The 22,312-nt window shown below is 41.2% G+C and overlaps 1 protein-coding gene across 5 annotated transcripts in view; it reads left to right on the plus strand.

Annotated features, from left to right (window-relative positions):
• col14a1a (collagen, type XIV, alpha 1a) overlaps nucleotides 1–22,312 on the plus strand; it is a 202,633-nt gene that overhangs the window by 154,547 nt on the left and 25,774 nt on the right. For 2 of the 5 annotated variants that reach the window (XM_048595780.1, XM_048595783.1), the window contains 7 exons: nucleotides 2,267–2,344; nucleotides 8,282–8,368; nucleotides 10,698–10,751; nucleotides 11,115–11,210; nucleotides 12,011–12,064; nucleotides 15,615–15,668; nucleotides 18,731–18,784. In XM_048595780.1, coding sequence (XP_048451737.1) covers nucleotides 2,267–2,344; nucleotides 8,282–8,368; nucleotides 10,698–10,751; nucleotides 11,115–11,210; nucleotides 12,011–12,064; nucleotides 15,615–15,668; nucleotides 18,731–18,784 — 477 coding nt within the window. Of the gene's footprint in view, nucleotides 1–2,266; nucleotides 2,345–8,281; nucleotides 8,369–10,697; nucleotides 10,752–11,114; nucleotides 11,211–12,010; nucleotides 12,065–15,614; nucleotides 15,669–18,730; nucleotides 18,907–22,312 lie in introns of all 5 variants that reach the window. The other 3 variants (XM_048595781.1, XM_048595782.1, XR_007261919.1) reach the window with 2 other exon arrangements.

The following is a 22,312-nucleotide window of genomic DNA, read 5'->3' on the forward strand; positions in this document are numbered from 1 at the left end:
TCAGCTTTCCTGCTCCTGTGATGCTGCTTGGCCTCCTGTGTTCATCCAGCTCTACACCTTGTTACCTCTGTTAAAGATATAGCTTAGTTTTAAACAGTTGTCAGAATTTGAAATGGCGTCCAGCAAATAGATTTTGTAAACATTGCACCATTATACAAACTTCTGCTCCAATCCAATTACTATCTGCCTAAACAGCATTATGCCACAAATCTGATATATAGTACTGGCCATAGCTCAGTGGATAGCAGTTTTGCCTTTAAGTTGTGAGGTTGTGCGTTCACATCTCTCTCCAGAGACTTAAACCCATATTTGAGGCTGACTGACGGTACAGTACTGAGGAAATGTTGCACTGTTAGAAGTCCCGTCTTTCAGATTAGACATAAAACCAAGGGCCTGACCAACATTTATCCCTCACCTAACAAATTAGAAGCAGTTTACGCAACCATTTACCTGGTTGCAGTTGATTGGATCTTGCTGTTGTAAGTTGACTACTGCATTTTAAATTGGCTCCTTCAGTATTGAAGTGATTGAGTGACTGAAGTGTTTTTTTTCTTTTCAATGTCTTTACAAATAAAATGTATATAAGTATGACAAGCTCTCATTTTGTTCAATTGTATACATTATGACTGTCTCTAAATCCTTTTGAATACTGATTGTGAATATGAAGTATGTAAATAATTTCACTACAGTCAATCTGTAAATTTGTTCTGCTTTACATTATTTCTCATTAACTGTTACACACCCCATTTAGATGTTAGCAGTCTAGTTCCAAAGCTGAATCTGAGGAATGAGTTTTCCAGTTTCACTTTGACCAACATTAATTTGGTTGTAGTTAGCCACATAAAGACTGTGGCTAGAAAAGCAGGCTAATTAATGGGTCACTTTTTGATTTCCAAAAGCTTATTCATCATTTACAAGGCACATGTCAGGAGTGTGATGGAACACTCCTCAATTGCCTGGATGAGTTGAGATCCAACAATACTCATGAAATCCACATTAATCCAGGATGAAGCAACCTGTTCAATTTGCACCACTTCTATTACCTTAAGCATTTATGCCTTCCACCACCAGCACATGGTGATGGCAGTGTGTCCCGTCTGCAAAATGCACTGCAGCAACTTGCCAAGGCTCCTTTGACAACACTTTTGAAACCACCTCCACCGAGAAGGACAGAGGCAGTGATGCATGGGAACACCACCACCTGCAAGTTTCCCTCAAAACTACATGTCGCCCTGAATTGAAAGTATCTTGCAGTTTTTTTCACTGGCAGGTCAAAACCCTGGATTTCCCTCAATAATGGCACTGTGGGTGTAACTAACTACCTGCAAAGGCTGCAGCAGTTCAAAAAGGCAGTTCAGATGCAATTACGTGAAGGGCAGTTAATGCTGGTCTTGACCGTGATGCGCAATAATGTTGTTAGACCACTAGACCATCAATTCTGGCATGGCTTTAGAACATCTGTTTGATTCACTGTTAACAAAACTCAAATGCAGAACCTTGCAAGTTTCTCAAACTGTTGATTTGACTCTGGGGTCACATGTTTTGGCTATGACTATTCCTGGAGTCACAACACACAATCTGAGATCAGTCCAAGTTGTTAACTTGTAAAGAGAGTTGTGTGGGATGTTGTATTACAACATTAGAATCTGGATGTTCAGCAAGGGTGATGTGTTTTGTGAAAGCTCATCTCGAAATTTTATATCCGAGAGGGGAAATTGACGTGGCCACATCCCTCCATTTGTGTTGGGGTGATTTCCATGAAGCCTGAGTAAAAAGGCAATACATCTTTGGTTTGTGTGTCATAAATACTTCCTCTGGCTTGAATGGGTACAAACCCAACTCCAGATCTTGGAGATTTGGACGTCACCATTAAATCCCCCACTGCAGAAGGAAGTGGGTCAATAGATTAAACTGTCAAATGCCTGAAACAGAGTCTGAGCCCATCAGACATAGGCCTATTGCTGTTTCTAGCAACATGGAGAAACAGATCACTTCCTAAACACATGTTTAAAGCAGGAACTCACAGTACAGTTGGGTTCCCTGTTTAAAATATTCTGTTGCTGCATAGGTTTCCCAGGAGTCTGGAAATGCAGTAGTGAGAAGAAAGCCAGAACTATTTCCTTCAGGAGGTTAACAGCCTTTTTTAGAGCTGCCTGTGGGCAAGGAGGAATGGGAATGGTCCCTCACAGGCTGTTTGAGGGAGCCTTATTAAATGTGCTGGATCTTTCACAGATGTTTACCTTTCATTTTTTTATTTTGATTTCAGTTTCAGCTGCAAGGATTTGATATCTCCTGTTCGACTTCCACTGCAAACAGGGACAAGTGTTGCGAACTTCCCGGCCTGGTGAGTAGGGAATCAAATAGCATCACTTTCTGTACGGGTACTATCCTTGGATTCCTAGATATTTATAATTTGGATTCAAGAAGATGGTTCTGTGCATGTGCGGGGTGTTTATCCAAGTCTTCCCAGTTATTCAATTGAGTTAGCCTCTTTCATTGTAATAACCTTAAAAATCAATGAACGGCTACAGAAAGAGAACAGATTAATAATCAGGCTAATAAGCACAAATGAACTTTTATGACATACATTGTGTTGAATGACCTGTGGGCAGAGCATATGCATTAGGTAATGGGGAACGCTTTGTTACATTCTCTACATACCTTGTTCCTTGATTTGATTGAAATTTGAGGCATTGCATTCCAGCCTTACCATCTCTCTGAATGCTATGTCCCTCCATTCAGGCCAAGCATAAAAAGGGTAAAGAAGCATCGGGACACATAGAGCCATGTTTAGTTTCCTTACTTGTCCCATTACCATCTCCTTTTGCCTTGCACCATCATCTCTTTTGTCGTAGAGTCATAGAGCTGTAAAGCACAGAAACAGACCCTTAGGTCCAACTTGTCCATGCCAACCAGATATCCTAAATTAATCTAGTCCCATTTGCAGCATTTGGCCCATATCCTTCTAAACCCTTCCTATTCATGTACTTCAAGATGCCTTTCAAATGTTGTAATTGTACCTGCCTCAACCACTTCCTCTGGCAGCTCATTCCACACATGCGCCACCCTCTGCGTGAAAAAGTTGCCCCTCAGGTTCCTTTTAAGTCTCTCCCCCTCTCACCTTAAACCTACGCCATCTAGTTTTGGTCTTCCCTATTCCAGGAAAAAGACCTTGGCTGTTCACCCTATCCATGCCCCTCATGATTTTATAAACCTCTATAAGATCACCCCTCAGCCTTCGACACTTCAGGGAAAATAGCCCCAGCCTACTCAGTGTCTTCCTATAGCTCAAACCCTCTAACCCTGGTCACATCCTTGTAAATCTTCCCTGCACACTTTCAAGTTTAACAACACCTTTCCGATAGCAGGAGACATCTTTCCTGCCTTTCGTCCTATCATAGAGTTTTTTGTCCTTTCTCCTTCCCACTTTCCCTGCCTCTGGATTTACTTGAAACCTGTCACATCTCTGACCTTCCCCAGTTCGGGTGAAAAGTCATCAAGCTCTTACACTAACCCTGTTACTGTCTCCACGCATGCTGCCTGATCTGTTGAGTATTTCTGGCAGTTTCTGTTTTGAGTTTCAATTTCCCACATCCACAGTAAATTGCATTTGTGATATTTCCAGTCAGTGATTTCATTAGAACTCATGGTGTACCTCCTTAAAGCTAGAAATTCATCCTATGGTGTGAAGTCCAATGTTGCACACAGTACAAGTCTGGTTTTAAATCATTTTACCATCATCTTGTGGATTCTGTATTCCATGTATGTAACACAATAGTTAAACTTGTAATGGAAATTCAGAGGTTTCTATTTGCTGAATTGTAAAAAAACTGACTGTCCACTGTTTTCACAATTCAGAAGCTGAATGATGCTGGAGTTAAGAATCCTCCAAGGGTTCCCTTTTGTGTGTATGTGGTCCAAGCAGGCTGCAGCTGTGAATTCCTGCCTGCCCCTCATTTCCTAAGCAGCATCTAAATAGAATGAGCTCGGCAGGCAGCTGCATTAAACAGGTTGTGTCATTAACAGCTGACAGAATGGAACAGGACCCCCAGCATCTGGAAATGTAATCCCATGTTATCAATGCAGCAAGGCATATTGGATGAGCTGAAGTTGTTGGAGGGTGCATGGGGAGAGGCTGACCAGGAGAGCATCGGAATTGTTCAGTCTGCCATTGGGAAACCAATTTGATTGACTATTTTGTTTGTCAGTGGGTGATCTCTGTATAAGTAAGAGAGGGCTAGCACACTCAGGGGCACATAGACAGATAAATGGTTTTGCCCTTTTGTTGCCAGTCATGGGTACCAAATGTGTGCTGTCAACTTTGACCTGACTTTTTGCTCCGGGTTACATCATGCGCAGTTGTCATCCCAGTAGTGTAGGCAATCAGTGAGATTGTTTTCAGCCTTTACAGCTCTAGCTGTGACCTGCAGGGCTCTAGGAAAAGAGCAGGGGAATGGCACTAATTGGATAGCTCTTTCAAAAAGTCTGCATGGGTACAATGGGCAAATTTTAAAAATTCTTCCATGGGATGTGGGCATGATTGATAAGGCCATCATTTGTTGTTCACCTTCCCTGTCCTGGAACTGAGCAAAGCACAGTTAAGAGTCAGTTACATTACTGTGGGCCTGGAGTCACATGTAGGCCAGGTAAGGTTGGCAGATTTCCTTCCCTAGTGAATCAGAGGGTTTTGCAACAACCATGATCATAAGTACTGAGACTAGTCTTCAGTTTCAGATTTCATTAATTAATTGAGTTTTTGTCTTGGCCTCTGACTTGCTGGTTCAAGCCACCATCTCACCTATGGCCTTTCTGCAATAAGGGTCTGTGAATAGCTGGAATATATGAGTTTTGCATGTAAATATTTTTAATCAACCTGTTCAGGCATGTTGTGAAACATAGGTAGGATTTGAAGCCAGACCTTCTGGCCCAGAGGTCATGACACTTTCTGAAGGCATTCTTAAGGCAGTGTATAACAATTTCCCATAATGCTAAGCTAAAGCAGTAACAGATTTCTAACAAAAGAAATGGCTGTGGTAGGGTGAACATATTGTGGCCAGATTCATCAGTCCTGAATAAATGTATATTGGGGACTCATGGAGATAAGGACTGAGTTCAGCTTTAGTCTCTGAGTCATTGCTTGCGTAGCATTGTGCATGTAGGAGAGAAAGAAAAACAAGTCCACTCATTGAGGAAATAAATCACATCTTGTAGGCTTGTGAAAATAACTTCCAATGCATTCCAACCTTCAAACTTCTGATTTTAAAGGATGCTGTTGTTTACAACAGGGAGAACATGTTTTATTGTTTCCAATAAAACTCCATAATGATTTATCTTATTTAGACTGTTACTTCCCAGATTTTCCTTGTGATTGTAAGTTAGTAACTCTTGTTGTTTTGGTAACTGCCAGAAGAACCAAAAGAGGGATAGGGATTTTTGTTTTGAGCAGTAAATTGATGTAATGTGTTGCCTGAAAGGACGATGGGAGCAAATTCAATAGTGACATTCGAAATGGAATTAGATAAATACTTGAAGGAGAAAAATTACAGGGCTGTGGGTAAAGGCAGGACTAATTAGGTAGCTTCTTCAAAGACTTGGCACATCCACACAATGGGTCAACAAACCCGTGGTCTCTTTCTGTGCTGCATCATTTTCTGCTTTGATGGGCATTGACAGCTCTCAGATGCCTTGTTCGTTGTTCGTGTGTGAATCTAGGGAGAGAACAGCAGCATTTTACTTTGCAATGGGATGGGGAGTGGGGGTTTTCTCCCAGATTTTATGTTGAATTTATTAAGGGAGTGCGGGAGAGGAGTGAGGGACAATTAGTTTGACTGTATCAAACTGTTACCTATTGCCACTGAAAATGCTTTCGGTGAAGGTTACAGGGTAGTGATTAGATACAGGAAACTGTAGTGACTGTAACGAGGTCAGGCAGGTGGACCTTACAGAATATGAGTTCACTGACTGGGGCTGTTAACCTGATCCAATCAGGGAGCCCTGGCTGACAGATAGAAACAAATGTGTTAGGGGTTCTGGTTACTCTAAGAGCCGGCTCTGTGCTAGCTGGGTCAGTCTCGTGTACTACGCATGTGTAAATAAAGGGTAACATGGTGATGGGATACCAGCCTTCTTGGGGTTATTTCAGAACCCTTGCCCACTTTTCCTCTCCATAGTCCTGGGACGGCTGAAACTAAATATACTCCACTTGTTGACATTGGAAAGTCACTACAACAAGTTGTGATCTGATCAGTCACATGCTGCTCAGTTTCCCCACACTGAATAGAATTACATAGAATTTATGCGGAGACAGGCTATTCAGCCCTGCTCACCCGAATTAATGTTAATACTCCAGGCAAGCCTTCTCCAAAACTACTTCATCTTGCTCGATGAAGTTATCTTCTTTTTCCTTTCTCCATTTTGATTGTCCAGCTATCCTTTATTCACCAGATCTGCTCCCTGTGTTAATGAATTCATTCTCATGACTCTGGGTAATGAGGTATCTCCTGAAATCCTTGTTGGATTTATTGGTGATTATCTTGTGTTGATCACCATCAGTTTCACACACCCCCATAAGTGGAAACATTTGTAATTTTAAAGACTTCTAACAGATCACCCCTCAGCTTTCTTACCAGAGAAAGAAAGCCTAACTTTAATCCCTTCATCCTGGCATCTTGTTGGAGCCTTCCCTCGTTCCTGCCCGTCCTTTTACAATATTCTGCTGTGTCACAGAACAGAAATGGACACTTGGTTAATTTTCCACTGGCATCGTATTTCTGCAGAGTGCTAGTTTTGTGATTTTTTTTATGAAAGGTAATTTTTATCGAGAGTTCAAAGTCAGAGTGATCTTGTAGACAAGCCTCAACTGCCTAGAGTACTTGGAGAAAAATGTCCAAGTTGCCCTGGCGTGGTTGTGGGGGATGGGAAGAGTGAATATATGAGCAAGAGTAGGCCATTCAGCCCTTCAAGCCTGCTATGACATTAAATAAGCTCATGGCTGATATGCTTTTAACCAAAATTCTGCGTTCCTGTATACCCCCAACTATCTTCTATCCCCTTGCTAATCAACAATCTATCGACCTCCAACTTCACAAATATTTAAAGATTCTGCATCCACTGCTGTTTCAGTGGAATTCCAAACATTCTCAACCCTCTGAGAGAAAAGTAACGTTTCCTCATTTCTGTTTTAAATGGATAATCCCTTATTTTTAAACTGGTTCTGGTATCTCTTACAAGAGAAAACATGCTTTCAACATTTACCTGGTCAAGTCCCGCTCGGGATCTTGTATTTTTCAATAGGTAAATCTGATTGCCCACTGTCTGAAGAGACCGTGTGGTTTTGAGTGGTCTGGGAGTGTCTATATTGTGATACATAAAGGACTGGATTTTATAGCTCACTCGCACACAGGAAAACAGATGGATGGATCAGTAAACTAGAATACTATTCCATTGTTGGCAAGTCCACCCACACATGCCTTGCCACAACTTTACGGTTGGAAGGGGTGGCAGACGGTGTGCTGCTCGTACCCCAATTGGGACCATTAAGTGGTCAGTGGCTTCTGTCATTTAACCCTGCAAGCTGCTGGTTCGTGAAAGGCATATTCTTCCCGGGTCCCTTTAGCAATTGAAAGCCCCCGCCCCATAATTTTGACTCCAAGTGTCTACTCTTCCTCCTCATCCTACTTCCTCGTCCCTGCCCTCTCCAACATGATTTCCCCCATGCATACATTGCACCAGCGCCTGACGACACCTACTTCTCTTGCACTTGTTAAACAGCCATCATCCAAAACATTTAATTGGGGTTTCTAGGGTCATTAAAATTTGCAAAAAAGAGAAAGCTCAAATTCATTGAAAAGCCCTGGAATTTGGGGAAGAATGAGCAAGAGTTCCAATGCTTTACTCCTCTCTGTAGTCATTTGCTTCACCTTGCAGGTCCCAGGTCCATTACAGCTCAATATAATTGTGACCCAAGAATCATTTTACATGGAAATTGGTGGGAAATTGTGTTGGTTGCATAACTGACTCACACTGCTAGATTGCCATGCTTGTATAAAACGATGAAATACTGAACTTGTGATTTTGTTTTTGAAAGAAAATAACAATTATGAACTGTATCAATTTGCCAAAGGAAAAGGTTGGGCAGCTGACTCACCTCCAGAGTGTATGCTGGGTGGGTTAGCTCACCTCGGTATATAATTCAGGCTAAGGTATCACTATCGTGGGGAGCAGACTGAAAAGTAAAGCCTGTCATTGTTCGTATGATTAATCACAATGTGATTTATTACAGAGGGATGAAAGCAATTGCCCAGCTCTTCCACATGCCTGCACTTGTTCGCAAGACAGCAAGGGACCACCTGGACCCCTAGGACCTCCCGTAAGATGCAATATTTGATTTGCAAAGCTTTACCTGGATAAAATGCAGCACTTTTGAACTCAAAAGCAGATCTTATTTGTAAAATTGTGGCCAGTCTCCTTTTTTGTTAATCCTGTACTCAGTGCACTTAGTAAGATATGCAGGATGATGGGTTTTATTAATCAGGGCGTGGAGTAGAAAACCAAAGAGATTTTGCTAAATCTTAGTAGGTCACTGGTTAGGCTTAGCCTAGAATATTGTGTCCAATTCAGGGCACTGTATTTCAAGAAAGATGTCAGGATCTTGGAGATGGTATAGAGAAAATTTCTGGAATGTTAGTAGGGGTGAGGGATTTCAGTTCTGTGGAGAGACTAGAGAAGCTAGGGTTGTATTTCTTGGTGCAGAAATGGTAAAAGGGAAGATATGATAGAAATGTCGTAAATGGGACTGATGACACTGGGAGTTGCTACTTTCTGGATCTGCAAGAACCCAACATATGACTGGAGGCACTTGCATAAAGTAGGTTGGGATGTCTAAGCATCAAGATGGAAAGAAATGACAATGATCCTTGACTTCCAAAGAAGGAGTGTTAAGAGATCAGCTTGTTGTGTAGTGGATAGAGGATGGGCTGCACTATGTGGACTTAGAGTGGAGGGTGGGGTTGCAGTGAGAATGGTCCGTAACATGGGAGCAGGTAGTTGCATGGATGTCCTCACTGATACCTTTCCACTGACTCTGCAGTTTCCAAGTCTGGCCTCAATCCAGCAGCCACACTGGGATCACAGCCCACACAAGCTACTGCTGCGAATGTGATTGAACTAAAGGAAGGTTTGCAACAATGAAAGGCTGAACAGACTAAGCCTTTACTCTCTAGTCAAAAAATACCTGATCGAGCATTTCAAGATAATTGAAGGGTTTGCTAGACCAGATTTAGAAATGAGATTTCCACATGGGCTAGAGTTTAAATGAAAGGATCGTAGATTTAAGGTGGTCACTAATAAAACCATGGAGAATTCAGGAGTAACTTTTTTCCCCAGAGAGTAGTGAGAATGTGAGACTCTCTAACATAGGGGAATGGTTTAGTGGAATAGCATAGACATATTTAAGAGAAACTCAAGGGAAACTATATCGTAGATCGTGATCTGTGATATTTAAGAGAAGCTTGTTAAATGCAATTGAGGAGTAATAGAGGAAAAATTGATCAGATGAAGGGAGGAGTTTGTGTGGAATATGAACGCAGTTATGGAACTGTTGGGCTAAGTTACTGTTTATGTGCTGTGAGTTGTCAGTGTTATCTTTCTCCTTTCTGAGTATATTTAATGCTGTATTGTATTGTTTTCAACATTATATTGCAAACATTTTTTTTGAAGCACAACGTTTGAATTAGTCGGCGAGCAGTGTTAAGTTACATGCCTTGATGCAGACCAGAGGTCTACAGACAGTAAAAAACATGATAGGAACATATAAAATTGTTGAAGAAGCTACTCATTCCCTATCAGCGAATTGTCAGACAGTAATCCCATCAAGGAGAAATGTGAGCAAAGCTTTGGCAATTTATGTTTGACATTTGGATCCTTTGTGTCTTCACATTTTTTTTATTCAAAATATACTAATGTTTGATGATTTTTGTTTTATGGCATCACATCAGAATTCAAGGAATGTGACTTCTTGTGCAGTCCAACCTGGAAACTTAGGACAAATACCGAGAATTCGAAAGAAACTCAGAGGTCTGGCAGCATCTGAAGAAGAATCATGCCAGATTCGAAACACTAACTCTGTCCCATTCTCCACAGATGCCCCAGCTCTGCTGAGCTTCTCCAGCATTCTCTGTACTTGTGTTCGCTAGGCTGGACCTGATTTGACAAGAGAAGTGAAGGCTAGGAGAGAACAGCCTTTAAAATGAAGGAAGGAAGGCTTTGATAGAGTACAAAATGTTTCCATTTGAGAGATTAGAAGCAATGGTCATCATTATAAGATAATCATGAATCAATCCAGTGAAGAACTCAGGAGAATCAAAGTGAAAAGTGGACTACTACTGTGTTTGAGGTGAATAGTGTAGATGTATTTAAAGGAAGTTAAATAAATACCTGAGAGAGGTATGCTATAGTGTGAAATGAAGACGGCTGGGCAGATGCTCCACAGAGCTTTAGCAACAACATAGACATGTCTGGCAGAAAGATCTGTTGACATTCTGCCACTATTGTGTAATTTGAAAGTAAATATTGATGAGTTTGCCGTGTATTTCCAGTATTTTTTGTTTTTGTTTCAGAAATGCAGCTTTCACAGTTTCTTACAAAGACATGTATGATGTAAGTTTGCTCAGATGTCAATGTGAATGTGTATTTTACAGGGTGGCCCAGGCTTGAGAGGCCCAAGAGGAGTGAAGGGAGAACCAGGTCAAAGGGTAAGAGATCTCTTCATAAATATAACAGAAATACATGAAATTAATGGAGTTCATATTTTTCTCTTTTGAAAAAAATACCCATGTCATCAAAGGAACGGCAAGATTGTTCTACTAAATGGCTGTACTCCATGGGGTAAATATTGTGGTCATATCACAGACTTAGTCAATGCTTCGATGTTTGAGCACCAAACTTTGCAGCAAATTAATTTTAATAACTACTTAATTCTGCATCCAATTCTCTTGTTCATGTTCAGTGCCAAGATTTCAGCGTAACCATATGCACAAGAATGACAGCCTTCATCAATTACTTAACATCAATGGTTCATATAATGTATTTGTGTGTCTCCTTTTATTTTGTGATAGGGACCTGAAGGTCTCCGCGGTGAGATTGGACCGATTGGCCCTCAGGGTCAACCTGGCCCCCAAGGACCAAGTGGACTTTCCATTCAGGGACTTCCGGTGGGTTCATGTTGTTTCTCCATCCAGGAATGGATCGCATAGCAGCAGTTTTGTGAAATCAGCTTGATGTTCACTGAAGGCTTTTGAGGCTTTCCTCGTTAGAACTGATTGGGTGTGAAATTGGTCTTTGGGCAGCAAAGCAGAATAGGCTCATAGCCATTTGGTCTCCTATTGAATCTGGCTACTGGTGAAACTGGCTCATTCTGAGTTGGGTTTCATAGCAAATCAGGCTTAGTTTAAAGACCTTTTGGTCTCTTAGTGAATCGAGCTTACAGCCAATTGGACTTCTAGCTATAATAAAAACTGAAAATCCTGGACAAAGTAAACACTTCTAGCAGCATCTGCGAAGAAAGAAACAGTTAACATTTTGAGTCTGATATGACTGTTCAGTAGAACTTTGGATTCCTTATCAATTGGTTTTGTAGTGAATTGGGATTGAAGCTAATCAAGTTCCAATCAATCAGAGCTGTGGTGAATCACAAGTCCACTTCATTTAATGTGTGATCTTTTAAATGCAGCAAAGAATATTTGGGTTGGTGTAATTTGGAAACTGTTGATTTGACATGACCCTGATCCATACATCAGAGCAATTACGCTCCAGTTTTAATTGTCCTTACAGAGCATTTTATTGTGTTGTGCAGAATTAAATTATACTATCGTAATTGAAATTAAAAATGGTTCTGTGTAAAAATGCAAAATTTCACTGGAAATAAATCATGGAGGAAATACCTACTTATACCATAAATGTGTAATCAAGCTGAAGGTTCATGTCTGAATGGTGTCTTTATTAACCCTGTTAGGGCAGCGCTGGTGAAAAAGGTGAGAAAGGAGATCTTGGTCCCATCGGCCACCAGGTATGAGATTAAGTCATTGATCTTGTCCTATAGCATTTATTTAGTAATGTCCTATAGCATTTATTTATTAATATAAGCTATTTGATTTGTAATACTTCGTGGAGGTATTCCATTTATGTAACTTGCATCACGTTGAAACTTTCTTTCCACATTTTTGGAAAAGATTGATTCTGAACATGTACATTTCTGTGAGAATTTGTTTGATAGGATAAACCAATCGTGTTTGTGTTTGGAGACTGTCTTTTCAGAATCCTGTAGCTGCTGGCACCTGATTTGAATAGGAAATATTTCTGGTCTCATTTTACAGAAGCTGCTGTACTTGTTTCAACAAAAGCTGTTTGCGATTGCTATAATAAAATTATTAAAGGGATAACTGACCAGCAAGTTGGTAAATGTGGTGTAATCTGTTTGTAGTCAATTTTTATGTAACAACTTGCCCTATCCTTCCTTAAAAAAACAGTATCTTGTGCTCTGTACAGTAACAGGACTCCAGTGTCGTGCTAAAGTATGTATCAAAACATGGCTCATGCAGCTAAACATTATTTGTGCCTTCATGTAATATTAAAATAAGCAAGGCACCAGCAAAACAATATCTTATAGTCATCAGAGTTAAAAGGATGTGTCTACAAGTCCCACACCAGAGACATGAGCACAAAATCCAGATGGCCCCTGTGAACGTGCAGGACAGAGGCAGTACTGTCTTTTGGAAGAGCTTATTAAACCAAGGACCTGCCTACTCTCTCAAACTGGTAAATTAAACCTCAAGGCATTAGCTTGAAGAAGACAGGGGATGACTTTTCTTGAGCCTTGGAAAATAATTATACATCAATGAAAAGATGATCTGGTCATTTATCTCTCCTGTTTCTGTGAGCTCGTTGTGTGCAAATTGGCTGTCACGTTTTCTATAATACAAGAGTGACTATTCCTCAAAAGTAGTTAATTGACTGAAAAAAGTATTTGTGATATTCAGAAGTTGTGAAAGGTGCTGTATAAATTCAAGTCCCTTTTATTTTTATAATGTTCTAAGACTCTGTGCACATTTCATCTCAATTACTTTGGAGTTATAGATAGAAAGAGCTCCACATTCACATTTTGTTTTAAAAGTTATGATTGCGATCTTTATCTTCTCAATGGGACAGAAGGAAGTAATGCAGCCATATGCATGGTGTCCATTTCAAAACCAAGTGTCAGCTCCAGGGTAAGGGAGAGAAATCATGGGCCTTAGTGCTTTGCTCATCTTTGGGCCCCTTATTCTCTCTCTCCCCATCTTCACTTTGACCCTCCCCCTCACATTCTTCAAGTGCCCAGATTTGGGAACCATACTCACAGTGGTGTAGAATTGATTTATTAAAGTTTAGCAAATATTTTTGCTTTTGTACTCTCTGAAACCTACTCAACCTCTCCTCATAGGGAATCTCTCTATACCAGGTATCAGACTAATGAACTTTCTCTGGAGAGCCTCCATTGTCAGTGTATCCTTCCTTAAATAAGAGGACTGAAACTGTTCACAGCATTCCAGCTGTGGTCTGACCAGTACTTTGTATAGTTTAGCAGGACATCTCCTTTCATATTCCATTCCTTTTGAAATAAAGGCCAACATTCCATTTACCTTCCCTATTACCCACTAAACCTGGAAGCTAGCTTTTCATGATTCATACACAAGGGCTCCCAAATCCTTCTATTCTGTGGCTTTCTGCAGACTTTCGCCATTTAAATTCAGCTCTTCTATTGTTCCTGTCAAAGTGTATCGCCTTACACTGCCGCATATTAAATTACATATGCTAAATTTTTGCCCACTCACTTAACCTCGCTATATCCCTCTGTAGACACAGGGGTGAGATAAGGAAGGAGCCATCAGTCTTTGGATACCATCAAAAAGGAAGGCATCAGGGCATGTAGGAGGTATAGTTTCGAGAAGCAGGGCAGGAGATGGTGGCGGGTCGGTGGTGCGGATGTGGTGAGGATTGGTGAACAAAGTTAAGGACTCAACTGCTATAATGGGATACCCTTAAGAGGATTGGAGCAGGCTGGGATGTTGTGTCCAAACAGGCCAGGTCTCCCACTGTAGAGGAGATCACGTTGTGAGCAGCGAATACAGTAGACTAGTTTGAGTGAATTGCAGGTAAAGCACCTGGAAGGTGTGTCTGGGGCCTTGAATGCTGAGGGAGGAGGTAAACGGGCAGGTGTTGGGAGTGGAGGAGGAGTGAACCACGGTGTCGCAAAGGAAACAGTCCCTGCGCGAGGCTGACAAAGGAGTGGAGAGGAATATGTGTCTTCTGGTGGCATTCTGCTAGAAGTAGCAGAAATAATGGCTAATGATCCTCTGGACGTGGAAGCTGGTGGGATGGTAGGTGAGGACAAGGGGGACTCTATCACTGTTGCAGGACAGAATAGAGGGGTTGAGGACTGAAGTGTAGGAGATCAGTTGACATAACTGAGGGCCTTCTCAGCCATGGTGCTGGGGATTCCTTGGTTGAGGAAGAAGGTGGACATTTCACAGGCCCACTTGTAGAAAAACAGATGCGATGGAGATGGAGGAGTTGGGAGAATGGAATAGAGTCTTTGTAGGAAGCAGGGTGTGAGGATGTATAGTCAAAGGAACTGTGGGAGTCGATGCATTTGTATTGGATACTGGTGGCCAACCTATCCCTAGAAATGGAAACAGATGTCAAGGAAGGGAAAGGAGCAGTCAGGGATGAACTAGGTGGAGGTAAAAGCAGGGTGGAAATTGGAAATGAAAGTGATATATTTTTCCAATTCTGGATGAGAGAGTGAGGCAGCACCGATGATGTCTTTGATGTATTGGAGAAAGACTTGTGGGTGGGGGCCCAAGGAGGACTGGAACTAGGAATGTTCCACCTAGCACACAAACAGACAAGCATAACTGGCGGCCATGTGGGTACAGTGGGACCCATGCAGGCACACTGGGCGTCCATACGGGTACTCAGCTGCTTCACAAAGGTGATGCAAAAACATGCCAACTGGAACTTGGATTGAGAATTTCCAAATCAGTTGCTAATAAAGCCCTTACAGCCAGCAAGAGCAGAGGCCTTCTGTCCCAATATAAAGGCTGGATTGAACATGAATGCCAGATATTCCAGTATGCCCTGGAGAAAGAAAGAAAACTTATTTTTATATAGCGCCTTTTAGGATCACAGGACACCCCAGTGGGTTTTAGAGCCAACAAATGGTTACTGTTGTAATATAGAAAACATGACAGCCAGTTTCCACACAGCAAGGTCCAACAAACAGCAAACTGATAAAAACCTGACTCTCTGATTTTTTTTATTCCCTGTATTGAATCATATAATGGTTTCAATGTAGGTGAAGCCAATCAGCTTCTTGTGTCCGTGCTGGCTGTCTGCAAAACCAAATCACCGCGTCTCATTCCTCTATCTTTTCCCTATGTTTTTCATCCTTCACAGGGTCTGGGAATGTCAGTCTAGGTTCTTTACTCATGTCTAGGAGCAGGACTCGATCCCACAACCTTCTAAGTTAGACACAAGCAATCGGCAACATCATCTAATTGTTTGTCTTTCTCACATGCCAGGGGATGCCGGGAGGGCAAGGGAGACCAGGACGTGATGGTTCACCAGGTCAAAGGGTAAGACTAAGGAAGCAGACTTGGTGTTCTTCCCAGATAATACATGTCACTATACGTTACCAAGTCAACATTGTAGTCCTTGTGAGGTTTGAGTAATGAAATGGATACGTGATCCTGTTTGCTGGTCGATCATTGTAGGAATGTCTTACAAGAACCCTTAACCCAGAAAGCTTTGGAAACAATGGAGGTGAATTTATAGCCTCGAACTTTGGGAGGCAATGCAAGCCAATTTTTAATAGGGAATGAATGGGAAAGGAAGTCAGGTTTTGGGAGGTATCTGTTGCTAATCGTGCTGCCACAAGGGTAAATTTCACCCTGTACAGTTTTGAATTGAACTTGTTACCATTGGTTACCTTTCAAGTTTTAATATGACATTTATGCGTGTAATATTCAGATACAATATTAGTTTGTCAACTGATTTTGGACAGCCATTCCAATCAGATAGAGTTTTAGAACATTTTAATGGCTCTGTACATATGTCGGTATCCTTGAAATATCATTACATAGCACCTTATCACAATTGTTTTAAGAAATAGAAAGTAACTAATGATGATTATTTTTAAATGAATAAGCTCAGCAGTAGTGTTTTTCACACCTATGTATACACATATTCTCAGGATGTGCATGGGGGTGTGCCAAAATCAGTAGCCTTCCCCTTCCCTCAGTATGTAGCAAAAAATAAGGGTCAATTGAGTTGGTTAAACGCTCAGTTCACTGAGATATAACCCTTTCTACAGTATAATACAGTTGGCACGAGCAATTTTTAAGCAAGATGGAAGAAGTCGTGCTGTAGTTGGAGGGTTCCCACTTCCCAAGCATGCCAACTCCCTATGAAGACAGTACCTCCCTTCTTTTGTAACTTAGTCATCTTCAAAACCTAACGAACTCCCCCTCTCCAAAGTGGGCAAATCCTCCAAGGCTAATGCCCCCTAAATACCTGGGTCCAGGTTTCCTTTGACCCCCCTTCATTGGAGCTACCTGTGTTCCCAGCGTCACCCAGCGTCACGGTGAGCTCTAGATTGGCTGACTTCTCCAGAGGGAGAGGCAGAAATCCAACTCGCTAGTACTTCCTCACCTCCACAGCACGTTATAGCTGCAGGGCAGGTTTCTTTCTGGTGCCTGAATTTGCTGTGGATTTTTCTTCCATGGTGTGGAAGCAAAGAGCCTGCTCCTACCCAGCAACTCCAAGCCCCACCCATCCATCTCTGTCATATTCTGTGCATTTGTGTGGCATTCAGTCTTTAAAAAATGACCCCAATTGGAACTGTTGAGAAAGCAATGGACTCATCAGGAGGCTGTTAACTTTTGTCTGACTTGTTTTCAAATCATATAAACTTTAAAAAATTCAATGCAATTCATATTTTTCAGTAATGTTACATGATAAGGACCATTGGGTCTAATGCTAAGGTATTTCTTTAAGATTTTAATTCACTGTACACTGCCCTCAAAGAACAGATGATTAAGCCAGTCACTGATAGAAAGACATCTCAAACAATTAAAGAGGCCTTGCACCAGTTAAAACTCACTCTGAACTCCATGGCTACCATTGCTGCCTCAGAGCTAGTGACGCCAAATTCCTATTGGGGCTGTGACCCACTGTTCGGGAGCTCCTAAGTTCTCGCCTCTATATTTCCAGTAGAATATTTGAACTCAAACAATGCTGCAGTCATCCAGGGAATCACTTTGAAATCAGTAGAGATGTACGTTGGGAAGGGTGTCTGATCTAATATTGTCTATTTTATAGTATCAGCAAAACTTAAAATCTGTCTGTTCCCCTCCTTCACCCTACCCCATACCACCCCTCTATGTATTCTCAACAACTTGCATTTATATCAATGTAATAATACAGTCCAAAGAGCTTCACAGACATGTTGTCAAACAAAATTTGAAACTGTGTCACTTTAGGACTGTTTGGTCAAACATAAGGTTTACGAGCAGTGTCCTGAAGAAAGAAAGCCAAAATGATTTAGAGAGGCAATTCCAGCATATGGAGCTACAAATGGTGGAGTGATAAACTCAAGATTGCTGAAGTGCCAGAATTGAGGGGCGCAGAGATCTTGCAGGATTACTGGGTTGCTTCTGATTATGAGGCAGGAGGATGGCAAGACCATTGGAATACCTGGATAAGAATTTTAAAATCAAAACATTCTTAACAAGAGCCATTGCAGGTCAGCAATATTCCTGATATAAAAAAAATCAATGAATCCATTCGCAACTCTAGCTGAATAAGAATACTTGGTAATTATGGATCATGATGGAGAAAGAAAATCATTCTAGTGATGATTCATGATATACAGCAGTTAGAAATGTTGCAGAAGATATTGCAAAAGAAGACTTTGGAAGAAAGGCGTTTTTAGGAATTTCCTCTCCCGAGTGGAAATTCATGCACTGGGAATGTTGGGAACTATGGATTATTGTTCAGATTGTACAATATTTTACCTATTAAAGTTGATAGATTACTGAGGTCCCCTAACCATGCAATTAAGTTCCTGATATGAATACAAATCCCACTTCCCATTCCAGAGACTTGGGCAGAGAATCCCAGTTGATCCTGTTAAGTTCCAGGTGGAATGCTGCACTGGAGGAGGTACCATCTCTTGTATAGGGAGTTAAAACAGACATGTGTGTTGTCTTGGGTGAACAAAAAGATCCCTTGGAACTAGTTGAAAGAAGTGCAGTGGTAGGGGCTGCCTTTGTGTCCTGGTCAACATTTATCCTTTGACCAAAGTCACGGCAGAAAAAAAGCAGTTAATCTGGACAGTACCCCATTAGTGTTTGTGGTATCTTGTTCTGCACTAAATTTAGCTTCAGTGGTTCCTCTGTTTACAGCTGTACAGCTCCATTTACAGCTGTGACTACACTTCAAAAAGTGCATTAGGGCATTCAACTGTGCTATATAAATGTAATTTGTCATCTGGAGAAGAATTTTTACCTGGAACTTAAGTGAACGGGTTGTGACCAGGAACATGTGTGTGTGCAGAAATACATATTTTCAAACAATAACAAAAAAATCTCTCTTGCTTGAATCAGTAAATAATCTATGAAATCAACTTTTGATCCAGGGTCCTGTTGGTAAAGATGGTCCTATAGGATTACCAGGGCCAGCGGGGCCTGTGGTAAGTACATTTGCATGCTGCCCTGTACAGTGGCAAGATTTTGGTGTTTAACAATGTCGATTTTTCAGGGTCGAAGAGGTACGGACGGTCCACTTGGACCACCTGGGTTTCCAGGTAGGAGGGTAAGTTATTTTTTATGTGCATAGTGAAGGAATGTTGACAGAAAGTCCCAGGAACCTCATGCACCATTTTCATTCTACATATCAGGCAGCATGCTCCCCAACCTCATTGTGTACAGGCATTATGTAATTCAGGCTGCTAATTTATAACCGTGTTTGTCACTTAAAAATTGAGCTTTTATTTTGAATAGCCACATGCATTCTTTCACCCAGAAACACAGCTTTCATTAAAGTGGAAGAAAATTCCTTGACTTATTTTTTGCCAGAATGCTTTCTGCTTGTAGCTGCAGATTTTTTTTGGATTACGCAGCGTCAAAGTATTTTTTTCTGCTGTAGACAGATGCACAAGACAAACACGAACCCAAAACAAAGCTCATTCAGGCTAACTGGTCTACAAAACTATTCTTCTTTGTTGCCCACTCCCATTACTCTTTCCATATTGACCCCTTTGGCGACTATTTCATATGCTCACTGTAAATCCATGTGTTTTCCCTGTCCTTGAGCCTGTGCTATACTTATGCCATTCATTTGTACTTGTGCTAGATGGCTGCAGAAATTCAAGGAGGTAGATTAATAGGATCTATGCAGTGCAGAAAGAGGCAGTTCAGCCCATCAAGTCTGCATCAACCTTCCGAAGAGCTACCCACCCTGACCCCCACCCTAGCCCCATAATCCTGCATTTACCATGGCTAACCCACCTAGCTTACACATCCCTGAACACTATGGGCAATTTAGCATGGCAAATCCACCTAACCTGCACATCTTTGGACAGTGGGAGGAAACCAGAGCACCCAGTGGAAACCCATGCAGACATGGGGAGAATGTGCAAACTCTACACAAGGCTAGGATCAAACCTGGGCCCCTAATGCTGTAAGGCAGTAGTGCTAACCACTGAGACACTGTGTTGGTGGCTCAACACCATCCTTTTAAAAGTAATTGGGGATGGGCAGCAAATGTTGGCATTAACAATGGTGTCTACATGCCCAGAAAAGATAAAATTTAAAATTACCAGTTACACAGGTTTGACAAGGTAAGTGCGGAGAGGCTGTTTCTTTTGGCTACAGAGAACTAGGGGTCACAGTTTCAAGTTTAGGGTGGGACCATTTAGGACATTGAAAAGAAAAATCATCTTCTATAAGCCTCTAATGCCTGCTTTGTCGTTCAGCAAATCTCTGGAATTTTATGCCCCTGAAAGCTGTGAATTCCCAGTCTTTAAGTATGTTTAAGACGATATCTATAGATTTTTGGATCCAGAAGTATTCGTGGGATATTGGGATAATACGAGAATGTGATTTTGAGGCCAAAGATCAGCCAAGATTTTATTGAATGACAGAGTAGGTTCAGAGGCTGAGTGGCCAGCTCCTGTCATTACTAGGTTCTTTACATTACCCCTCTTTTTTTAATATGTGAATTTACACTCTCAGTATAGAGTGCATGTTAAAAGATTTTACATGCCAGCAAGACATGCTTCAAACCATGGCACTGCATTTGTGTCACATTAATTTCAGACCCAAAGTCTTTGAACTTAACCCTTGTGGGGGAGGTGGGGTGCAGTATAATTTCTGTGCCAATATCAGATTATAGTCGTGGCATAGATTAATGTACATTAATACACAAAACTACAACATTTACATTAATACTACTTTGCTGATGTTATACAAAATAGTTACAGGGATACTTTACATAAAAATTAGGGGCTGGACTAGGGTCATTCACCCTCATGAGCCTGATCCACTGTTCAGCAAGATCATGGCTGATCTTCTAGCACAACTCCCACTGTCCCAATATTCCTTAGTTCCTTTTGTACCAACCTGGATCTTGAACGTACACAGTGTCTGAGCATCCAAAACTCTCAGGGTTGCGGGGAGGGTAGAGAATTTCAAAGATTCACAGCCCTTTAAATGAAGAAATTTCTGTTCATCTCAGTGCTAAATAATTAACCCCTTTATTCTAAGACTGTAACCCCATGTTGTAGATTTCTCAGAATCATTTATTTCAGCAATTAACCTGTCAAGCCTGAGATATCATCTTATTCCTCCAAACTGCAGGTTTGATTAATTCTAGTCTGATTAATTTCTCTTCATAAAACAAGCCCGTCATCACAGGAAACAATCTAATGATTCTTTATCATACTCCCTTTAGAGTAAAAAGCCCCTTCTTAGATAAGGAGACCAAAGCTACACAAAATATTTCACTGTGGCCTCATCGATGCCCATCATCATTCTTCCCACTTTTGCCTTTACCGATCCAAAGAATTTTAGAAAATTGAAATTAATTCCCTCCCAGCACCATCCGCCCCGTATTCTGAGATGTATAATCATGTGACCTTAGCAACTTTTCTTTTTTTTCTCTAGTACGTTCTTATTCAAATATTTATCAGAATGTTCACCTCTGTGGCACCTGCCAAAGGGAATCTTTTGACTGTCACTTACACTTTTTTCTAAAATTAAATTATTTACTGTAAATGGGCCTTTATCCCTGTTCACCAGTGTGAATCTAAAAGTAGCAACGCCTGGTTGCAAAAGTAGCATGTAGACCTGATTAACATGTTTGTCTGCAAACTGCCTTTTTGGATAAAAATTGGACTCACTTCCCAGATTAGCAATTCGCTGAACTGTTACACAAAGACTTCCTGGAGCAAGTGTAGAAAATTATTTAGAAATTATGTTGAAAAATAATCATCTTATTGTAACATTTTATCAATCACTTGACCAAAACAGTGAGACAAGTGATTATTAAAAGTAGATAGCATCTTACTTTACAAAGTAATATGTTGAGGTCACTGGAGACCCTGTCACTGACTTTAAATGCAGGAATTTTGAATGCTTAATGTTATTTGCCATCATTAAACCTGCTTGCCATTGCTGCCAGTGACTGCATGAACTTGCATTTCACCAGAAGCTTCCTAATGATATTGTTTACATTAACCACTGAGCGGGAAATACTGATCATCTTAGTGCCTTGCATATCTGAATTCTTCCTTTCCCAGGTACTAGTGAAGGGACATAAAGTTGGGGGTTGTGATGTCTTACTGAAACCTGGCTCCACATTAGACTATATCACACAAAGTCTAAATAAACCTCGCCAAGAAAATCTAGGTTCCGTGCAACTTTCATCTGTCACTTGCTACATCGTAGGAGCATAATATTGCTGTACCTCATGCCCTTCCTAAAGTTCCTGGATTTAAGGAATTGCCCTTTGGAGAGTGCAGCTGTGATTTGGTCTCCCCTGTTTCACAGCTGCAGTGTAGTACAGGTTTCCTTACTCAGTGTTGGGGTGCTGATGAAAGCTAAATACCACGTCACATCCTAAATAAGGAGCAGAAGTAAAGAGGTCTCCCAAAGGAAAGACGGAGAAGGGTCATAGGAAATGTAGGAAATGGTTTAATATGCTTGTTCAGCCTGGCGCC

Source organism: Rhincodon typus, chromosome 4 (assembly GCF_021869965.1).
Source record: "Rhincodon typus isolate 14 chromosome 4, sRhiTyp1.1, whole genome shotgun sequence".
Classification (NCBI taxonomy): Eukaryota; Metazoa; Chordata; class Chondrichthyes; order Orectolobiformes; family Rhincodontidae; genus Rhincodon; species Rhincodon typus.